This window comes from Oryza sativa, chromosome 1, assembly GCF_034140825.1.
Source record: "Oryza sativa Japonica Group chromosome 1, ASM3414082v1".
Classification (NCBI taxonomy): Eukaryota; Viridiplantae; Streptophyta; class Magnoliopsida; order Poales; family Poaceae; genus Oryza; species Oryza sativa.
In genome coordinates, this window is record NC_089035.1 from 17,864,004 (window position 1) to 17,886,807 (window position 22,804).

The 22,804-nt window shown below is 44.4% G+C and overlaps 1 protein-coding gene and 1 non-coding gene across 5 annotated transcripts; one reads left to right on the forward strand and one right to left on the reverse strand.

The window, feature by feature from the left end:
* The first annotated feature begins 89 nt into the window (after window positions 1-89).
* LOC4324476 (uncharacterized) lies at window positions 90-3,672 on the forward strand. Its single transcript, XR_010742117.1, has 7 exons — window positions 90-383; window positions 1,296-1,607; window positions 1,745-1,766; window positions 2,091-2,177; window positions 2,340-2,438; window positions 2,513-2,594; window positions 3,436-3,672. It is a non-coding gene; the product is annotated as an uncharacterized protein (transcript).
* A 1,853-nt stretch (window positions 3,673-5,525) lies between these two features.
* Window positions 5,526-21,966, reverse strand: LOC4324477 (mediator of RNA polymerase II transcription subunit 9). 4 transcript variants are annotated; one of them, XM_066311813.1, is made up of 7 exons: window positions 21,823-21,966; window positions 21,606-21,731; window positions 19,801-20,006; window positions 16,922-16,984; window positions 16,043-16,123; window positions 5,993-6,051; window positions 5,526-5,919 (listed from the first exon to the last, which is right to left on the reverse strand). In XM_066311813.1, exons 3-7 carry the CDS (start codon window positions 19,990-19,992, stop codon window positions 5,856-5,858), a joined length of 459 nt encoding a protein of 152 aa, XP_066167910.1. In that variant the 5' UTR covers window positions 19,993-20,006; window positions 21,606-21,731; window positions 21,823-21,966; the 3' UTR covers window positions 5,526-5,855. The 4 variants fall into 4 exon arrangements, with proteins under 4 accessions (XP_066167910.1, XP_015621399.1, XP_015621400.1 ...); XM_015765913.3 differs by having other exon boundaries at window positions 16,019-16,123; XM_015765914.3 differs by having other exon boundaries at window positions 21,606-21,736.
* Between the last annotated feature and the right edge of the window lie 838 nt (window positions 21,967-22,804).

A 22,804-nucleotide genomic window follows, 5' to 3' on the forward strand; every position in this document is an offset into this window, starting at 1 on the left:
ACTTCAGAAACCTAACTGACTTAAATTTACTATATGGCAGAGATTCATGTTCTGTTTAGTTTGGACACCATGAGATAAAGCTAGAACGATGCTGCAGCTATAGTTTTTGTTAGTTTATCATATTTGTTGAATTTTCTGTAACATGGGCAACCGTACATGGTTTGTGATGGTGGAACCATTGCTTTACATTAGTTACTAGCTTCTGATTGTGAAGGTGCTGATGATTTTTGATTGCTTCAGATTGATAGGCTAGCAAGAGATGCCTGATGATTTAGTTCTATGTTGCAGAAGCAGATATTGGCTTTTGAGATGTAGTCCTTTCTGGGGATGATTCAACACCTCTTGTTGTGATGACTGGATTAACTAGTGATTTTACTGCTTCTGTAAGTCCCTATGATTGCGCTACCAAATTTGGTTTAATAAATAAGATCTAGAAATTTGCCATAAAATCCATTTTAAATGTTTGCCTACCTTCTGAACTTGTTCCAAACATGATGTAGCAGTCTCTTCCACAACTGCAAGTTTCTTCATAGGCAAATCTTTTAATGATATATGGCATTAGAAAGTTGAAGATTCATCTGCTTTAACTGACATTGCTTTTATTAAACGTAATTGTGTAAACCAATGTCTAGAGATGCAAAAGATGATAACATTTGCCAAAAAATGAACTACAGATAGAAGTTTCAAAAAGGCATTTGCCAAAAAACGAATGGTCAGACGTATGTCTAAAAGTCAATAGCATCATCTATTAAAAACTGGAGTATTAATTAAGTGATTGACTAGGCAGTTAGTTATATAATCAACCTATTCATTGCACGAGCAAGCAAATTTTGTGTAATGTTAATTTGCACGGACAACTATTTATTTCAATTTTAACTTCTATGCGGAAAACAATCTCTTCCTTTGCATTGCTTAATAGAGGCTGTAGGATTCACATGTGAGAAAATTCGACATATATGATCTATTCTTTTTACTGATTACAGTGAGAATTTCTAATTTTTTAATTAATGTAGGAATTCAGCTTTTTGTCCCCTAGAATTAATATGGTGGTTTCTAGGAGAGCAAACTGAATATGGTGGAGAGTATCTTTGTAACATCATTTAAATTTATTTGTTATTTTTTTGTGATCCCTTGCACTGTGTGGCTGAGTAATTCATGTTTGTTCTTTTGAAACTGAATCATGTCTTACATGGTAAATGTTAGGACTGATAGCGAATGGCAAGTCACTGCATATTTGTAATGGCATGGATCAAATTAACCCTATTTTTTATTATGATTTCTAACCATGGGTCCAGATCCCCTGGTTGAAACTTGGATCCCTTCACGAGAGTGGAAATGGGAGAAGTGGAGTTAAGCCTAAATCAATGATGGAGCATGTGGAAATTAGCAAACCCTCAAATACAGAATCTTGCACCAGGAAAAAAGATGTCACAGAATTGCATGTTTGGTAGCAATTGCTGAAACATGTTCAACTGGTGCTTGTTCCTCAAACTATTTATCCTTGCAGTATGATTGTTTCTACTGTGCTGGATGGACAGAAGATATCCATGTGGTTTTCCAATTACCTTCATTAGAAGTATCCACAGGCTCCCTTGTTTGCTGTTAGGGTAAGCATAGGTGCCAATATTCTTGTTTTATTTTCCATAATCTCCTCACGTGCATGCAATTTGCTATTTACTGCAGTTGGTATTGAATAATTGAACTGCAATTTTCATTTTGTATTTCTTATCTGTTATCCTTTTAGGTTATGTGTCACAGAGAATAAGGTGAGGGTACTCCTGTGGCTGGTGCTGTATCTGTTGCTCACCCTTGGAATATGGCTTCTGCTGGTCACTGTCTACAAATTTTTTTTGCATTTTGTTATTTCATGGATTAGTGATATTCTTTTATGCATACTTAATTTATTTGAGACACAACCTTTGCCCTTCATTGTGTTACTTATATGTTTGTTTGCAAACTACTTCCCTCGATGTCTTACAGAATGGATAGCAAATGATAGTCTCTTCTAGCGCTTCAGCTCATCAATTATATTTATAATAATTTTCTGACTTCATATCATAATATTTTGTTATGTCATTTCAACGTTGCAGGTAACCAGCAGATTTATTTCTCTCAAGTTTGTTCAATGATGTTATGACGGAGCTCTTGCAATTGGTCTCAAAAGGACATCTGAAACTGTATGTACTTGTTAGGCTTCTCTATGTGCTAAGCATTTAGACATCCTGCCATAACTTTTATTGATAGAATATATTGTGTGCTAATCATTGAATCCTTTTTGGATCGATTATTAATTGGAGAGAAGCTTTTCTAATTTTTTTTTGCCACTTTTGGCACCTTAGAGCGTCACATGTGCCTGCCAGCGTGGACAGGGCACAAATGACCACTCTTGTTGGACCTGAGATATCTGCTAGGTTTGTAACACAAAATACAACTATAAGGTATGCTAAAGGTGCTACTAATTTTATTTGTTTTTTATCAACTTCAGATTACTAACTTTTGTTGTCTTGATTAGTGTTTTGCTGTGGAGAAACTGAGGAAAGAGTAGGCTAAAGGTGAAATGAGCTGAAAATGCAAATTTGCCTCCCATTTTAAAGGTAAACTGTGATGACTTATTTTTCTACAAGATGCAGATTCTGGTGGGTGTGGGATTGTTGTCAGGGATACAAATGATGGTGTTTTTATGGCTGCAGCCTAATATATTAATCTAGACCCTGGTTTTGAAAGTTTTCCTTCCCACTCTCTATGTACTGTACTGCTTTGAAAGTAAATGGTGTCTTCCCTAGAAAACATTATATGGAAAATGGAGCTACTAATTCAATAAGTTGTTGGCGGTTGAAAGAGATTTGTTTATTGGCACCAGACACCAGTGCATATACATACACCGGTTCTTGGATTTCTGCCATTGGCATCTGCTGTAGTGCATAGCATCGCCGTCAAATGCTAAAGGTTGAATAGTGCCACCCTGCTAGCTATTACCTCTGTCCCTAAAATATAGCAACTTTGCTGGTTAAAATATAGCATCTTCTACTGGATATGTATAGATTATACTAGAAAAGAAGCCGCGTAATGGGCCAACCAATAGGAAATATCAATGGGCCAACCTGAGAGAGGCCCATCTGATGACAACATCTGTCATCTCTCCAGGCTTGAGGGAAAAACATGGAAAGAATTGCTTTGGCAACATTACAGCTCATCCAAAGTTCTCATCGGAGAGTTCGCTTGATTACAGTAAGTCGGTAACTGCTAAGAAAAGATCAAACCGCATGTCAAAACAATCGAAAACAGGATAGAGTTTCTTTTATTCCCCCTTAAAGTAGCAATTATAAAAATCTACCAAGTATAGTTTCTACTGTTCAGCAAACAATTAACTAACTCGATTCATAGCTTGCATTCTGATATATTCGCTTTGTTCTTGATCCAAATCTCCAATTGCAGGAAAAGGTGAAATGCGCTTATGGTAGGAAGTCTCTAGCTGTGTGGACCAAGCCTAATATTCCAACCCACCCCAACTCTGATTATCTGATATAATCTGCCTTTCTGTACTATGCATTTCTTTATGAACTTTCTGTGCAAATGAGAATAACAGTTAAGAATCAAGTAGACCACCTGACCTGACCTGATTATCTGATAACAGTTAAGAATCAAGTAGACCACCCACCTAGCATTTCTTTATAGATTTGGTCACATACTCTAATGTTTGCTTGCAAAATGGCAAAAAAATAAAAATAAAAGGTGTACACATATACATCATGTAGTGCTGCAATTTGAGACAACTGACATGAATACAGACTTGGATCAAATCTGTGACGAAATTGCAGCACTCAGGATGCTCTTAACAATAAATCTCACAAGTCACAACAATGCAAAATCTCACAAGTCATAACAATGCATCGTTGCTTTGGATAAATTGCATCTTCGGGGATCAGCTCCACCCGCACATGCGCCGTAGGAGACGGCGAGCGGCCGAAGACCATGGGTAATCAGGAGCCATCTCGATTTTGCTGGCCAGGAAGAGCGCAGCAATGAAGGGGGCCTCGCCGGGGAGGCGCAAGCTGTGGCGGTGGTGATGGAGTCTGCGACGGCGCAGAGGCCTTCCCCTCTCCCCCAGTTTCTTCCTAGCGGCGCCACCGCGCCAGTGGCTGTGGCTCAGAGGTGGCATCGATGGTTGTGGATGATTTTGTGTCATACTGGGTGATTCCCGCGCTTTGCTGTGGTGATTCCCCACGCTTTGCTGTGGAAATTCCTAACTAACTTTTAATATTTTTTAATAATCGAGCTAAAAGTAAAAATAATATTAGTTATTAACAACGGGCCTGTTCGGCTGCATGTGCTGCAGCGCAGCCGCAGCCACTGCAACCAGCTTACCTAACAGGCCCAACAAATAAAAATGGTTTGTCAAACCATGTTCAAAGAGAAGAAATATATTTAGTAGACTCTGTATGAGATTGTAGATGAAATATGATATTCCCGTACTTTGATTATATGGACGAATATATGTTAATTATTATAAAAATGATGTGTTTGTGTATGTGTGTGTTAAAAATATTGTGAAAATATTGTGAAGGAAGATGATTGGATGTTGATTTATAGAATTCAACGAATTACAGATGATGTTGCATGCATGTGGATGATAAGGTGGCATGTTTGCATGTTGAGCTTAGAATATAATTTTATAGATGTGCTGAGGCTATCCGCTGTTCTAGCTTGACTCCGTCCGATGCCGAATGAAGTTACTAGAGCTATCGGATGTCAGAGGATTCCCATGCAAACGATACTGCATCTTTTCTCAGAGCTATTCTGCATGAGCATCTGCTTTGCTCTCTCTCTCCCTTCCCTTTTCTTCGTGTAGGATTTTGACGTTGACAATATTGCATTTGGCTGACTCAACCTTTTGTACTTGCTCTCATAGTCATAGGTCATTTTCTCTTGAACTTGGTGACGCATTATCAAACCCAAATTACTCCGTGATAACAAGAAAAAAAGTCATACTCTTGCGTCATTAATTTTCAAATGTTGTATTGCTTGTGGGCTCTTTGGCTGTGATCTGGAAACTTTTCTATGTGAGGTTTAATGAAGACGAATCATTTTGTTTCAAAGAAATGAATTTCACGTAGGAAGATTCAGATAAGATCATTTTTTGACTTACTGTATCTTAGGATCAGGATCCTATCAAAAGAGATGTAATACATTATAAAAATTAAAGCCTATACACATTACTTTCAAATCCGCCTTAATTTAAATAATACCACCAATCGAAACATATATCCTACCAATCTCATGGAATCATATAGATCTCTCGCATAATATTAGAATACTATGAAACTATACCTTAATAAGATCGATATCGTTTCAGCCTAGCAAGATCATAAGATTGCAAGTTACTAAGATACCTGATAGGATCTCTCATATTCATAAGATTCTAATATCTCCGAACAGGAGAGGAGGGGATGAATGAAGAAAACGGACAATTCAGTCCAAAATTTTTAGAATGTATCTTGAAGGGGTAAGTAGCGGCATATATCGAATAAGCGTGAAATTCCAAATAGATAAATACTAATGGCAATTTTCCAATACAATGAGTTTGCAATGGCATGGATCAAATTTACCCATTAAACAAAATGACTGGTCCTCAGTAAACCTTCAATATAAGCTGGGCAGCATGCTCGTCTCAGAAACCCATGAACCCATTACCCACCAACAATATGAGATAGCACAAACTGAAAGTATGTTCCTAAGCCAGACCAACTTCAAGGCTACCTCGATTACAAAAGTAGCCGATGCTGATTAGAAAACGATCACATGTAGCAACGAGCTCCTCTTTAACATTCCAACTCTACCATACAGTCACCATGTTACTATCTTCTTGTATCCCCCTTGAGCAGGTCTTCAACGGAGCTTCTGTACTTTGTGATCAAATCCCTGTCAGGTTAAACGCTGGTCAGTACCAAATAAATAAATATCCAGAGCTTGGTTCACCGAATGGTTGTCTTACTTCCTCTGATCAAGGAGCTGCTGCGTTTCTTCCAAACTTTTCCTTTGTCCTTCAACTGTCTATTGGTAAGAAAAAGAAACAATTGCCATGAGTAGGCTTGCTCAACACTGGTTCTTTCCTCTCAGAAAGAAGTTAAGTAGCACATGTCAAGATTTTCACAAAATACATAAATGTCCTATTTTAATTTCTTACAAAGGCATCTAGGTTTATCTGCAAAAAATATTTGAAAATTTTATGGTCAAATTGTTGCTCATTTACTGTTTCTCTTGGTTATTAGTAAACAAAGTAAAAACCAGCCAAGATTTTAGTGGACTCACATTAAGACTGAGCATAAACCTCTAACAGGGAAAAATGAGCTAAAAATAACAATTTTATACTGACAGTTAATATTTCTTTTGTAAATTTGGTATTGTAACAGTGACTTTAGCTTTATAACAGTGAAGTTCATTGATACAATTAGTTACCATCCAGTGTTCACGTTTTGTCGAGTGATACCATTCCATCATGTTGTAGTAGCAATGTCAAGTGTGACCATTTTCCCTTAGAAACTGATCCCATCTCCACTGAAACAAGCTCACCTCCTAGATCTAGCCTTTACCTTCTTTACGTCCAGCCATCTGTCTGTACATTGCATTCACTACATCTATTGCCTAGCCTATCCTCCTGCACCTTACCCTTATTTCTCACTTATCCTCCCCTATCCATCCCCTCCCTTCTGCTCTGCATCACAGGCAGGTGTGGCATACAGTAGAAACCAATACCTTGTCAGCCACTTTGAGCTCTGAGCACCCTACTCTGGCATCTATCTTCTCCTCTCCCTTTTCTTCACATTCTTCCCCCCTCTTCTGCTCCAGATTGCAGCTATAATTTAGTGGGGTGTGGACGTGTCCTTTTGGCCACTTTGACCTCCTTTAGCATCCCTCCCCCTCACACTGGCATGCGCTCATGCGCGCGCGCACACGCACACACACAGAAGGAAGAGAGAGAGAGAGAGAGAGAGAGAGAGAAGGAAGACGATTATACATTGGCCCTATTACCTAACACAATATGCAGGCTAGTTTCACCCATTGCAGAAAAAGGGAAAAATCAATCCTCCAATAAAGTTAATGGGAGGAATACATAAAGTTAGGAACAAGCTATCAAATGGCATTAAACGAAAGCTTAAATTCTCAATGGCAGGCCAGAGAAATAAAAAAAAATCAGTTGAAGTGAAGGAAAGCTCTGAATTTTTGGTAATATTCAGGGATGCTGAAGAAATTCTCTTAACATTATGATATATCTTGTAATCACAGTAATCACAAGGTCTTAATATCAACCCTGATTCAAGAATAACTATAATGGGGGTAGATAACCTAATTTAGGGCTTGTTTGGTGTTGTCGAAACGACAACCGCATACGTCAAAAGACGTGGTCACTCAACAGTGGTTGGAAAAGAAGTAAAGTGTATTAATTTGAGAATTTTACTTGGGATCCCCCCATTACATGGCCCTAGGGGCTATTTATAGCCCCCATTACAGGTCTTACTACTAGGGCTTTGGTTATGCAGGGGAATTTACATGGTTGCCCTTATGAAAGGGACATTTACATGGGTACATAGCGTAATTGCGGTCCATGGGCCCTTAGCGGGCCGACGGGTTATTGTCGACCCAATTGACCTCTAGGTTTGATGGGCCAGGATAGCTTCTTTGGCCCTCCCGGGGCCAAACCTGCTACGGCGAAGTCGTCCCCCTTTGGCATATGCTCTTCGCCTTGAGTCCTTCGCCCATGAGGCCTCTAGCTTGGCTGCGATTCCCTGCCTCTCGCCGTCCTTGCTCCATAGTCTTCGCCAGGGGGGGGGGGGTTCGCCTTGACTAACCCTGACGTCTCGGGCTTGAATCCCCATCGGTCGCATGCTTTCGGCAGGTTTGGTCGAAGGGCCTCATGCCATATCGCCAACAAGCCCCTCACGGGCAAGGGTGAGATAGGAGCTTCGGCCGAGACCGTGCAAACCATGTGGTATGGTATGTGGCGCCCCCTTTCGACCGGTGCTCCTGTCGAAACCTATATTGTTCCTACAAGTAAAGTTTGTTTGTTTCTACGTTTACAAAAAATTTCTTTCAGAAAAATCTCCTCTTCACGTTCGTTGCAAAGCGTCGATGGGGGCTTATTTAGTCTCTTTTATTACTATGAATAGTAATAGGCCCTTTGGGTTTTTCCTTCTCCGTAATCGGGCTTTTTACTGTTCAGCACCGTCCCGATGGGAATTTACCGTTTCGTCTGCCCTTTGACACGTGTCAGAGCTCGATTGGTTGGCAGGCGAACGGTCTCACTACAGGGTTATATATGCCCCCAAACCGGCCTGCCATTTTTCACTCTCCCCGTGCTCTTCCCCTTTTTACCGCTTTACACGCTCCGTGCTCTCTTCGCTCTCCTGTTTTTTAGCTTTTTCGCCATCGTCGTGCTCCTAGCCTTTCGGCTTTTTACCTCTCTTTCCTATGCTACAAGCCTAATGGCTCCCCGCAAGCCTACCAAGGCCGGGTCAACTGGCGAAGATCCTGGAAGCCTTGGCGAAGGATGGTCGTGCTTCCTTGGCAAATCTCTTGTCAAAGAGGCCGACTTGGGCGAACTGGTATCATCCGGTCTTCTCATAGAGGGCCAAGGATCGTGTGGGGGCAAGGCTGTTGTTCCCTCGCCTGGGGATGGGCGACCGGTTGTCTTCGCCGCATACTTCGCTGCTGGGCTTCGCCTCCCATGCGACAACTTCTTGCCTTCGGTGCTTTCGATGTATGACGTTAGGCTTCCCCAACTTAGCCCGTCAGCGTTCCCGAAGATGGCGGTTTTCGCTTGGATGTGCCGGACCTGTGGGTTCGCCCCTACCGCCAAGCTATTCGCCGCTCTGATTACTGCATGCGCCTCGACCAAAGACGTGCAAACGCCGGCGGGTCCGAGGAAAACCGTTTTCGGCTGCGTGAACTTCATGCTGCGGCCGGAGCGTTCAGATGCTTGGCCAGTGCCTGCATCGATGGCGAAATGGGACAGGAACTGGATGCAGAAATGGTTCTATATCAGCAACCCCTACTCCACCGAAAATACTCAGGCAAACTGGCTGCTTTTTGAGCGTTCTGCCGTCTGCATCAACGCGAAGCCAAACGTGGAGATCGACGGGACTCTTGAGTCCCGACTCATTCTCCTTCGCAAGGTTGCCCGGCGGCTGAGCACCCGGGATCTTTGCGAGGAGTTTTGTCTCCTTCGGATTTCCCTCTCGCCCGTGTGTGGGACGTTTCTGTGAACGAGGGCGAAGAAGTTCTTGGGCTTCCCCGCCTTGTTCTCCCCGCCGGGGTCGAAAGTAAGGTTTTTGTTTTCGACTTAGGCCGCATACTTCCTTCGTGGAAGCGCTTTTTTGGCTAAACGGTTGTGTTCCTCTCTTTTCGCAGTGCGGACTTTGGAAGACGCTGAGATTGAGGCGTCGAAGATGATCGGAGCTCTAACCACAGCCGAGTTCGCCCGCTTGCTCCAGCGCCATGTTGACGGCCGAGTGAACCGTGTCTATACCGGCAAATTGCCAAGCCGATCGAACCCCTCTCGGGCCGGCGATGACGAGGCTGGCACTTTGAAAAAACGCAAACGTGCGGTCGCGAAAGGCGGCCAAGTCCGAACTCGCCGTAGCGCGAAGGCCGCCGTCGAAAGTGATGGGGAGGAGGAAGAGGAGGATGCGGAGGCCGGTTCTGAGGAGGATGGCTCTCATGGTTATACCCCCAGCCCTACCCCTGCGAAATCCGGGGCAGGCTCTCATGTTTCGCCTACGCGACTGCAAGATATCGTCGTAGCGAACACCCTCTTGGCGATCTCCAGCACAGCCGCGAAACCGGTGATTAGGTTTAGGTAAAAGTTCGACTGTTATGCCGGTGAAGCACTTTTCCATAGACCGAACGGCCTCCAAATACCTCTTCATCCCTTCTTCTTTTGCCTCAAAGGACTTGTCGATATGGCCCGCCACCAGCTTAGAGTCGGTTCGGATTAGCAGGCGCCGAATCCCCATTGCTTTCGCCTTTCTTAGGCCCAGAAGAATGGCTTCGTATTCTGTTGCGTTGTTGGTTATGTCGAACTGCAGCCTTGTGGCATACTGAATCGGCACACCACTTGGCGAAGTGAGTACTGCCGCAATGCCCGCCCCCTTGTGCGACCACGAACCGTCGGAATGCATCACCCAGGGCTGTTCGACGGGTTCGGGCTCGGGGGCCAGTGCCGGTGTCCATTCGGCCACAAAGTCAGCTAGCACTTGGGACTTGACAGCAGTTCGGGCAACAAAATGTAAGTCGAAAGGGGATAGCTCTGCTGCCCACTTGCTAAGCCGGCCAGTAACTTCTTTGCCCCGGAGTATTTCGCCCAAAGGGTACTGCGATGGCACTATGACTTTGTGGGCCTGAAAGTAATGCTTAAGCTTGCGCGAAGCCATTACCAGGGCGTAAGCGAGCTTTTCCATCTCAATGTATCTTGTCTTCGCTCCTTGCAATGCTTCGGAGACGAAATAGACCGGTTTCTGGCCTGAATCTGTTTCTTGGACAAGGGCAGCACTGACTGCCACTGGCGAAGCTGCTAGGTATAGTAGCAGTTCGCTTCCTGGTGCTGGGCTAATCAAAGTTGGCGGGCTTTGCAGGTATTGCTTTAGCTCGTCGAACGCTGCTTGGCATTCAGGTGTCCAGTTGAATTTTCCCGCGCCCCGGAGGGTCTTGAAGAAGGGCAAACCTCTTTCGGCTGCCTTTGAGAGGAATCGACTGAGTGCCGCAATTCGGCCTGCGAGCTTTTGTACTTCACGTACGCTCGACGGGGGCTTCATTTGCAGAATGGCATCGATTTTCTCGGGATTCGCCTCAATGCCTCTTTCAGAAACAAGGAAGCCTAACAACTTGCCTGCGCGAACGCCGAAAACGCACTTCTCAGGATTCAGTTTCATACCCGCTGCGCGCAAGTTGTCGAAGGTCTCCTGTAGGTCGGACGCGTGGTCGAAAGCCTTGCGGCTTTTTACGACGATATCATCGACATAAGACTCCACATTTCGCCCCAACTACTTGTAAAGGACCTTATACACCAGCCTGGCGAAGGTTGCTCCGACATTCCTTAGGCCGAAAGGCATCCTGAGGTGACAAAACGTGCCGAATGGTGTGATGAAGGCTGTCTTGGGGATGTCGGCCGGGTTCATGTGGATCTGGTGATAGCCGGAATATGCATCTTGAAAGCTCATGAGTTCGCAGCCAGCTGTTGAATCCACGAGCTGGTCGATCCGTGGCAGGGGGAAATCGTCCTTCGGATATGCTTTGTTTAGGTCTATGAAATCGATACACATGCGCCATTTGCCGTTTGACTTCCGAACCAGCACTGGATTCGCCAGCCACTCAGGATGGTCGATCTCTTGAATGACCCCAGCCTTGAGCAATTTTTGGACTTCGGGTTTTGCTGCTTCTTGGCGATCAACGGACATCTTGCGCAGCTTCTGTTTCCTTGGCTTGGCATCCGGCTTAACTGCTAGGTGATGCATGATGAGGTCTGTCGAAACACCTCCCACCTGATCGGGGCCCCAGGCGAAGATATCACTATTTTTCTTGAGTACTTCTTGGATGCTTGCCGCCACTTCTTCGCCCATGTCGCCCCCCAGCGATACGAGCTTTGTGGGATCGGCGTCATCAATCTGCATCTTGATTATCTTGCCGTGAGGGGCAGGCTTTGGCGCGTGCTTCGCCCAGCCATGTGGTTCGGCCTCAACATTATGTACTGTTCTGTTGATTATGGCAAGATCGCCTTTTGAAGCGGCCGAAGGCTGAAGCCCCTTGACCACGATCACTCCCACCGAGCCGGGCACCTTGAGCTTAAGATAATTGTGGTGGGAAATAGCTTCGAACTTGTTCAGGGTTGCACGGCCGAAGATGGCGTTGTAGTTGTAAGGGATGTTGACAACGTCGAACAATACTTGCTCTTCGCGTCTGTTTTCCCCTGCGCCGAAAGTTACCAACAACTGTGCTTGGCCAAGTACTTGAACTGCTTCTCCGCCAAAACCACGGAGCGAGGCTAGCGCCGGGGTAAGGGCTAGGGTGGGCAACCCCATCTTGGCATATGCTTCGGCGAAGATGACATCGGCCGAACTCCCTCCGTCAACCAGGATTCGCCGGACCTCGAAACCAGCTATCTCGGCCGAGATCACCAAAGGATCTTGATGCGGGAACATTACTCCTTCGACGTCTCCTGGCCCAAAAGAGATTTGCTGATTCAGATACTGCGGGGCCCCTTCGCCTGCCGAAGTGATATTGTGGACCGTTCGTAGCTGCATCTTCTTTTGTCGCTTCGACAGCTGGATCGGTGGGTCGGCCCTTGTAATCACTTGGATTACTCTGCGCTGCGCATCTTGGCGCTGTTCGGCCAGGGGTGCTTGTTCTTGAGCTGCTTCACGAGGTGCTTCAACAGCTGCTCCCTGCTGCAGCCTTGGATCTTGCACGTTGCCACGTTGCCGAATGTTTCGGCATTGCTCCGTGGTGTGCGAAGAGCGTCCGTGGAAGGCGCAGTAGAGGTCTTTTCGGACCTTGCGGACAGGCTGCTGATGGTTGCTTGCTTGCTGGGCGTCGAACTCCTTGCGGAGGGCTTGCACTTCTTCGACAGCCATCACAGCCTTGCCCGCACGGTCGGTTCTGAACTTCCTCCAGGTCATGGGGGCTTGACCTTGTCTTGGCGGTTGTCCTTGGATCGCCGGCTGAGGCTGGCGAACAGCGAGAGGAGGTGGTTCGGCAACTTGAACTTGTGCTTGGGCTTGGGCAGCGGCGACGAAAGCCTTATCATACTCAGCTTGTATTGCTTGCCGTCGCTTGGAATCCTCTTCGCCCCTTGCGTACCCGTCAATGATGCGAAGTAGGTGCTCAAGCGTCTGTGGTTCCTTGTTGGCGATTTTTCTTGTGAGTTCGCCCTCAAGTAGACCGGCCGAAGCGGCGTTTATGACAGACGCCTCGGTTATGTCTTGAACTTGGCACCGGGCTTGCGAGAAGCGACGCATGTACTCCCTTATCGACTCCCCCGGCCTCTGGCGAATGCTGAGTAGATGCTGCTGCGTCTTCGGCTCCTCATAGGTGCCTCGAAAGTTAAGGACAATGCTATTGGCTTTGGTATTGGCTGGCATGAGTAAATGCTATTGGCTGGCAAATTGAAATACCAAGAACGGGCGATGCCGTCTAGAGCGAGATGTATTACCTTTGCTTTGGTATTTTCGTCGCCATGAGCCGCTTCGATCGCGGACTCATAAATGGAGAGGAATTCCTTTGGGTCAGTTTCGCCTGAGTAGCGTGGGACGGGTGGGAACTTGAACTGGGGTGGGATTGGACGGGTCTTGATTCCCCCACTTAGCGGTAGCCCCTTTTCGCCCCCTGCCCTATTCACGGCACCTTGCTGCGGTTACGGCGAGGCGAAGGGCGAAATCACGGCTTGCGCGTGAGGTTGGGCCATGGCATTCGGTTGCCCGGCTCCGATTGGTGATGCTTGCTGAGCTGTCATGGATGGGTCGAAAGTTGGCTCTGACCATGTCATAGCGACCTGGTTTGGTGCTCGGTTTGCTCCGAAGCCTGGCGTTGGTGCTTGCGGCCAAACGGTTGGTGCCTAAGCAGCATTGATGAAGTCGAACTGCGGTCTTTGACTCCACGGTGAAGCCCCCAGACCTAGCTGATTCGACGGCAACCAACTAGGCGCACCTTGACTTGTATTCCCCTCCGGGTGAGCCGAAGGGGCTGTACCTGAAATGTTGTGGGGTTGGCTGAGCTGCTGAAGGAAAGCTTGGAGCTGTGCCTGCAGAGCCGAAGCCCCTTCTGCCATTGTTTGTGGCACTTGGCCAGGCAGTTGAGGGTGTACTTGGGCAGCGACCGGTTGAGCTTGCAGTTGCACGTGAGGGGCCGGATGCGCTGCTGCGGTCGATGGCTGCCCAGCGAAGTACATTGGCGCTTGCACAACTTGTGGCGGAAAGGGTTGGGTCGGTACTTGTGGATAAACTTGGGGTGGGACATAGCCTGCCGAATACTGGAGGATTGGGGCCGAAGTGACCTTGGACCGCCTTGCCGCCTCGTATGCCTGCTGCTGTTCTTGCATTTGGCGAAGTATGTCTTGGAGTCGTGTCATGTTCTGTCGCATGGCTTCCATGTCGGCTTCGGTTTGTGTTTCGGGATCAGGGTTGACTTGGGCTTGCACGGCGGCGAGCGCAGTTGGGGCCGCTGCCGGCTGCGACGGAGCGGCTTGGGGCACCAGCAGTTGGCTTGTCGAAAGGATCTCCGCCCTGGTCTGGAGTGACCTTGCCGCCGCAGCCGCCTTCGCCATGTCAGCCGCATTCGGCACCTGTGCAGAGGTGGCAGGGGCTGAAGGCGGTAGTGATGGCGCAGGTGCGGAAGCAGATGGCGCTCCTCCATCTTCGGCGACGAGCGCCGAAGGCTCTGCTCCCTCTTCGCCGGCCATATCCGCCCCGGCTTCGCTTTCCTTTCGTCTTGTAACCTTCTCCTTCACGACCTTCGGTGGCATTCGCTCTCAGTGGTTTCGCTCGGAGGTCCCCACAGTCGGCGCCAGCTGTTGTCGAAACGACAACCGCATACGTCGAAAGACGTGGTCACTCAACAGTGGTTGGAAAAGAAGTAAAGTGTATTAATTTGAGAATTTTTACTTGGGATCCCCCCATTACATGGCCCTATGGGGCTATTTATAGCCCCCATTACAGGTCTTACTACTAGGGCTTTCGTTATGCAGGGGAATTTACATGGTTGCCCTTATGAAAGGGACATTTACATGGGTACATAGCGTAATTGCAGTCCATGGGCCCTTAGCGGGCCGACGGGTTATTGGCGACCCAATTGACCCCTAGGCTTGATGGGCCAGGATAGTTTCTTCGGCCCTCCCGGGGCCGAACCTGCTACGGCGAAGTCGTCCCCCTTCGGCATATGCTCTTCGCCTTGCGTCCTTCGCCCAGGAGGCCTCTAGCTTGGCTGCGATTCCCTGCCTCTCGCCATCCTTGCTCCATAGTCTTCGCCATGGGGGGGTTCGCCTTGACTAACCCTGACGTCTCGGGCTTTAATCCCCATTGGTCGCATGCTTTCGGCAGGTTTGGTCGAAGGGTCTCATGCCATATCGCCAACATTTGGTTCTTTGCAAGTTTTGGTACTACCAACAATTTGGTATAATATCACATTGATTTAGCTATAAATTGGCTTCAATCCAAACAATATCAAAGCACTATTAAAGTTGCCAAATGAATTCGTAGGGCACATTTTGGTAGCAAACCAAAATGGCCGCTAGATTTCAAAAAATATTTTATTACCGGACCATCTATTAGAATTATTATCATCTCAGTCACCATCTTTTTTCATGAAAACAAACATTGAGCTATGTATTAGATATTAGTCAGAACAGCTAACTGTATGCCCAACTACTTACAAATTAGTTATTCTTGTTTAGTAAAATTACTCCACCTATAATCGAAGGGTCATTTCATATAATGCTTGTCAATTGATGAATCATGAGCATAGTATTAGAATATTTCCTGCCTACCATGCTTCAATGCTACAAAACTTTGAAATGCCATTACGTGATTCTTAGATTTTGTATCTCCTCACTCTTACGGTCTTCGTGCAACAGGAGTCATATAGGTAGTGTTGGAACTTAGAAACACTGGAAACTGAAATGGATTAAGCAAAATGCCGACTTTGTCTGGCTGAATCAAGGAATGGAATGGAAACCCTTTCCATCGTTTGGTTCGAATAAGTGATCATCCATGCAATGAACATATAAACAAGCAATTCACCACATAAATACGAAAGGCAAGACAACAATTCAGACAAAAAATCACAAGAACTAGATCTGATGTGTACGTTGGCACTCGGCAGATTACTGATTTCCAAGGATGGGACATACCAGATTTCTATCACGCTGTTATTTGTTACCATGTATTTGAATTACAGCCTAGCTACAACAAAGAAGATTTAACGATATCTATTACTATGTGATCAGATCGCATAGCAAATTTAACAAGCCAAATACCTCATTAGATGTAACAAAACTTACTATAGATTTCGAGCTTAGTGTTCCCGATATGGAGTTTAATAGTTGTTGACACCTAGCAAATTGACTGGTCAAATCTTCAACCTACACAAACATATAAAAAGACCATCTAATTACTCAGATATTCATGCTATAACATTATAAGCAGTACAACAATAACAGGATAGTGGAAACTGGAAAGTTATACAATTTTGCACAGGCACATATGAGATACAAAATACGCAGGTTTACTAACTGGAAAGTTTGATAGCATCAATAAAGAGTGTGGAAACAGATCGCAGAGAGCATTAATCCCAGTTCAGTGTACATATTAACTATAAAAAATATGTAGTTTATAATAATATAATTCAAGTATATTGATGTTGTCACGGTGCTCTGGCAAGGCACCGTAAGCCCACAGAGCCAGGGTGGCATCCAGGTCAGGCCATAGCAATGCTACGGAAATAAAATATAAAAAGGAAAGGAGTAGCGCAACACATAAACAGATAAACTCAGCTCCCTCCCTCTAGCTCTCATCCTAGATGAGGACCCCAGGCAAGTGCCACCCATCACCAGGACGGCATATGACACAGCAACAATGTGACAACATTGGCATATTGTCTTTCAGATTCATCGCTCTCAGTAGAAAATATTATATGGTAAGAATCAGTCACCTAGCATATTCCATACATTTCCTCCATATTATATTACAACAGGAAGTGGTTTCATAATAAGTTTATGAAGCAAAACAACTGAAAAATAGTTCCTACACAATAAACTTTCCAAGAATATGTACACTCCAAAGAGAAATTAATGTCATTCTTTACAACAAGAATCATGCATCATGGAGTAGAATCACATCAATTTATTAAAACACTATTAAGAGCTGCATGAATTTCTTACCAGTGCATCAGAATTTTGATCCCTTGTGCCCTTTCCAATAGCATCAGCTAATCTTGTCGTCAACTGATAAACAAATAAAAAACCATTGATTTGTAAAGGTAGTACTTTCTTGTAAATGAAATAAGAAAATTAGATATACGCCATTGTGTAGATGTGCTTGGCGGATATTCCATAACAAGCAATCATCATTTACACTGCCACATGTTAAATTCCAAAAGCAGCTCAAAAATAGCTTTTTAATGTTAAAAAAAACACACCGGTATTTCATTCGTTGATTGTAGCAAATCTCCTTTTCAGAATTTCACCCACCTGACTAAAATTAGCATCCATATTTAATTATTCACATCTTAGGGTGTGTTTGGATCCCAGCCATTGAATGCCATAGCTACAGTATTTTCGCCACGCTACAGTGTTTTCTGAGGCGGACGAAACGTCCGCCACACTCCTGTGGCGAGCCACGCCGTGGCGTGGCATTCCAAGCCGCCAACCAAGCAGCCCCTTAGTCCATCTACTCCACTTGTGGCAGAATGGCAGCTGTTGTCCCTCTCCCAGCCAATTACTACATTGTTGCCTCTTATCCTATTCACCTATTGCTTAATTTAACAGTGCAGGAATTTCTAGTCCTTTTTGATAACTTATTATTTAATAAATAGACCCCTAAAACAGGGGCGGAGCCCAATGGGCCTAGGGGGGTTCCCAGGCACCCGGCCCAATTTTCAGATTTAGTACTTACCCCCTTATTTTCACCACATGGGAACCCCTTGGCCCAAATTCGTGCACCACCCCTGGCCCATAAGCAAGTCGTGGAAGGCCTAAGGCCCATGAAAACAGTGCACCGTCTGGGCTACTGGAAGCGAGACGACGCCTCGAGCGTCAATCACAGCCACGCCGGCACCGCACACCTCCTCGACTCCCGTTTTTTGCTTTTTCTTTTCTTTCTTTTTCCAAACCACAATACAGCATCTGCGCGGCTGTGTGTCTGTTCGTCTCGCCACTGCTCGCCGAGTCGCCGTCTACTCCTGCTGCTCATGCTCAGCCGTTGGTCGCCGACTCGCCATTGCTCGCCGTCCTGGCCTGGTGCTGGTCGCCCTAGCCGGCCGCCGGCAGCATTACAGCGGCACTGCGGCAGCGAGCAGCCAGACTACAGGGGCAGCCTGCAGCCAGCAGCCAGCAGCCGAGCAGTCAGCAGTGCACAAGCAAGAGACTAAATTAAGAGATGTATTATCTTCCTTTTAATTAGTTCCAAACTTTCAATTTATCCTCTCTTCTAGTTCTAGTCTTATTTTTAATCATATTAGTTTCATTTGTAACTTGTTGATAGCACCCTGTCAATATCCAGATTTATATAAGGTAGGGTTTAAAGTTTGAAGAACTGAAAGTTTCAATTGATCTCTAGAAGGGACAAGTAGTCCTATTGTCCTGTAGCCATCAGTCCATCAACCATCACTTAGTAAAATTGTAAGCATACTGTGACACCATCATTGCTTAATTGTTTTGGGGGTATACATTGTTCTATTGTGCAGTGTAAGTCTAACATAATAAAACTATTTAATTGACAGGTTATGGACAAGTATCTCAAGAGGAAAGCGCCCGATAGTTCCAATAATGTAGCTGTACGAAATTCTTGTTCAGAACAAGATGACAATAGTTGGGTGATGACTACTTAAGTCATAGTCTTATTTGCTATGTGGAGAAAGAAGAAATGAGAAGAGTAACCAACAAAGCTGTAGTTGACCGTTTTATGAACATGAGAACACGAGTATACTAAAAGGTAACACATTTATTTTTATATTTTTACATGTTCATTGGATATAAATTTTTAGTTGAAATTAATATGTTTCTAACTTCTGTTCTGCTTTTATTGTAGGCTATTACCTATCGATGATATTGAGATTGACAGCTTTGAGGCCGAGGATGTATTTTGCATAAATTGATCGTCTTTTATGTATTTTTTGATGTTCCCCTTTGCGGTTTCTTTTCATCTTATATTTCGGTAAGCACTTTTACTTGCTACTCAATGATTTTTTGTGTCAATAGTTATCTACAAATGAACAAATACCATTATTTAGAGTAATTGCTGCCATCTATATAGTAAAGTAGGGCACCACCCTCAATATGGTTCCAGCTCCACCACTGCCCTAAAAGTACTCTTCCACATTGGAGTATGTACTGACACCATCCACTGGTGCTGACCAGATCACCACATTCTGTTAGTTATCTCAATAATGACTTAACATACGAATAGAAGCAAGTTCAGGGAGGCAAGAAAATAATTTGCATGATTCATAGAGTTAATTGATAAAGGTGTGCAAATATAGTGACCTCCTGTGTAAGTAGTATTTGGTACTACCTCCGTCCAAAAAAGATCCCTTATATTTCGGGATGAAGGTAGTAACAATTAAGGAAAACTGAGCATTGTAGAGCATGCATAATAGTGAAGTTCTATATTCCTAAAAGGACAGAAGCAACACGTAAGCATCCAAATACACAGAAAAGTGGCAGCCAATACACTAATGCTCTTGCAGACACATAAATAACTCGAGCAGACTTGATTTACAACAGTTGTCAACTTAAGAAAGACATGTAATTAGCAAAATGCATAGTTTGTAGCAACCTTTTTCTTCACAAGAGACGATGCAGCAGACAATTTGCACTTAAGTTATCCAATTATAATATAGCAAGCGAATAACAGCCTCTAGGATGCTTCTATGGCCAAGTTGCAACTGCAGAATGAGCTGAACCTTTGTGTGTATAGACTTTTTTTAGATAATGGAAGACCAACTACCGGCACTCCGGCAGCCAAAATTTGTCATGACATCCTTCCCCTTCAATTTATTAGACACAAAGACAAGCATTAAGAGATCAGGACTGTGACTTACATGGAGGAGATGGAAGTGGGAGGCGAGTGAGGCATGGTGATGTTGTGGTGGTGGTGGAGTTGCTTGCGGTGGTGGCTGTGGCTGCTGCTGGTGATTGTACTGGAGGGCATTGAGGTGGTCAGGCTGTGGTGACAGCACCATTGTCCGATAAGGGTCAACATACTGCTGCTGCTGCACGTGGTGCTGATCCATCTTCCTCTTCCCTTCTGCAAAACAGTGCCAACATGGTTGGAGTAGGACCAGGGACAGAGATAGGCAGAGACGAGCAATGGCTTGGCCTCCCCCATATCTTCAATGTTTACTATAAAGTTACTGTAGCTTTCGCTGAGTTTAGAAACATTAACACTCCTAGTTGCCAACCTGTGTGTTGTATTGGGTTTTTATTGTTGTTACTGTAAATATATAAACATATTGGATACTTTTCAAATTATATATGCTTAGACTTAGAGAGGAATCCAAATCAGTTACAACTTGCTATTTTTTTAATTTTGAAATCAAATTAATATAACACTAAAATGAGAGTCCACAATGGCCAATGTATAGCTTCATAGTAAACTTTGAATTATAGAATTATTATTTTTGGAAAACTAAGGTGGTGTTTGGTTGGAGGGACTAAAGTGGGGCTAAACTTTAGTCCCTCTCACAAAAACATAAGTCCCTACCATAGGGACTTAATACTTTTGTGAGAGGGACTAAATTTAGTCCCTAGTTCCCAAACACCCCCTAAAACTAAAGAGTACATGTTATTTCTATTTTCAAATGCATATACTATTTAACACAAAATCCTACTAAAATTCACGATTAATACAATCTACTTAGTCAACAATCAGTTCATTGTAACCACCTACACGTGCATTTGCACGGGCTGTTATTATTATGTTGTAAACATAAAAATTCTAGCTATGTATCAAATATATTGATTGTTGTTTGAAACAGAGCAGCAAAGAATAAAAAGAAATCTAGAAAAATAATAAGTTGAGTCGAAGATGTGAACAACTAATATTTACATGAATGACACTCTCAGCCAATGCGGAATTGCAGATGTTACATGGGGGTACGGTTTTCAAGACAATCAAACCAACTCCCACTCTCATCCAATGCGGATGTTATATCTGTCAAAACCTCTCCATGACAAGCAGACCCAACTACTATCTCGGATTCTCGGATCCCATGTGGGAGCCACATGGATCAAAACAACTATCAACAGGTGAAGAGACGAGGTTTACCTAATTTTGAAAGTTCGGACATGGGTTTTACCCAGTTTGGAGTTGAGGGACAAAAATTAAACCATGCAAAGTGTAGAGTGATTGGAGATGTTAATCATCAAATTGTTGCTTCGGCGGGAAGCTTCAACATGCCAGTAGTGGTGGCTGGTGAGGTATAGCTCTACAGAACAACAAGAGGGCTTCGGGCTAACGTGGTCCCTATGGCAGTACAAGACAATTAAGGTAGGCTTCAATGACAGTTGATGAGTGCTGCCGGCTTATTGGATTAATGTGATGGATTAGAGCTCCCGTTGATGCTTCGAGCTCAGGTGACTGATTTTGATCGCCTGACCCACCATACAAATAAGGTCCTGGAGGAGATTCAGAGATTCATGTCTGCCCAGAACATGAGCTAGGGGTGGATCTAACATGGGACATTGGGGTTCAGTTGAACCCCCAAACTTTTTGGGAGCAAACAGACTGTTCTTAGAATTAAGGTTAATGCAAATTTCTAGAAGAGAAGCTATGGTAACACAAATTCGAGAAAGCGTGGGTAAAGAGGGATGAGAAAGAGGATGTGCGTAGCGGATGGATGCTCACCAGGATGCGGTGACGGCGCCCCTGCTTGCCCGTGGGATGGATGGTGATCGGCGGCGGCACAGGCGGCGGGCGAATTCACGAGGAGTCAACACCGAGGGAACAGGGAAATATCCTCGAGGCACCGCACTGCACTGAACGACGATTTCCTTCTTCTTAGGAACAATTACACACGATGGATGGGGATCGGCGCAGGCGGCGGTGCGGAGGATGTGCTCACCAGGATGGATGCGGCGGAAGCAGCAGGACTAACGACGGCGTCCCTGCTCGCTCGCGGGATGGATGGGGATCGGCGGAGGCGGAGGCGGAGGCGGTGGACAAGGGCAAACTGACGAGGAGGGATACGCACAAAAATGGCGAGGGTAACTGGGTAAGGCCCTGATCCCACCCCAAAATTTTCGCCCTGTAACATCGACAAATCTTTTAACCATAATTACTCTATAATTTAATAATATGATACTACAGTAAACATTTGCTAATGATGGATTAATTATGCTTAATAAATTCATCACGCGGTTTAATGATGGATTCTGTAATTAGTTTTTTTTATTAGTGTTCGAACACCATATGCGACACCCTATTTAATACCCGATGTGACACAGCAAAACTAACTTTACACCCCTGGATGTAAACACCGGGCCTGGCTGATCGGCAATCAGTCGCGCGCGGCGCGCGGTCAGTTATGGCCTTCTAGTCTCTCTCATCTACAATGCATACATATGTATATACTTTATATACATATACAAAGTGTATATATATGTGTATATATTTTGTATATGTATATTTTTTTATATGTATAATAAACATATACACAAATATAAAATCTGTATACGATGTATATAAATACTAAGTTTGTATATATCGTATATAAAGTTTATATATGTATGTATACAAAATATACCAACTTTATATACGTATATATAGAAAGTTTGTTTTGCATACGTGTATACAAACTTTGCATACGTGTATACAAACTTTGGATACGTATATATACAAACTTTCTATCCGTATCTTTTTTATACATGTATACAAACATTGCATACGTGTATACAAACTTTGCATACATACATATTAAAAAACCGAAAAAACTGAAAAAAAATACGGATAGAAAAAAAACGTGCGAAAAAAAACCGTGGAAAAAACATAACAAACAAAAAAGGAACGGGCGGGAAAAAAGGAAACCGAAAAAAAAGAAACCGTGT

Excerpts from the sequence above, each read along its gene's own strand:
- LOC4324477 (XM_015765913.3), bottom strand. The coding sequence starts at position 19,992 with ATGGATCAGCACCACGTGCAGCAGCAGCAGTATGTTGACCCTTATCGG. Across the intron at positions 16,985-19,800 it reads CCCACTTCCATCTCCTCCAT|TTGACGACAAGATTAGCTGA; the intron begins GTAAGTCACAGT and ends TTTGTTTATCAG. Across the intron at positions 6,052-16,018 it reads GTTTTGTTACATCTAATGAG|ACAGTTGAAGGACAAAGGAA; the intron begins GTATTTGGCTTG and ends TCTTACCAATAG.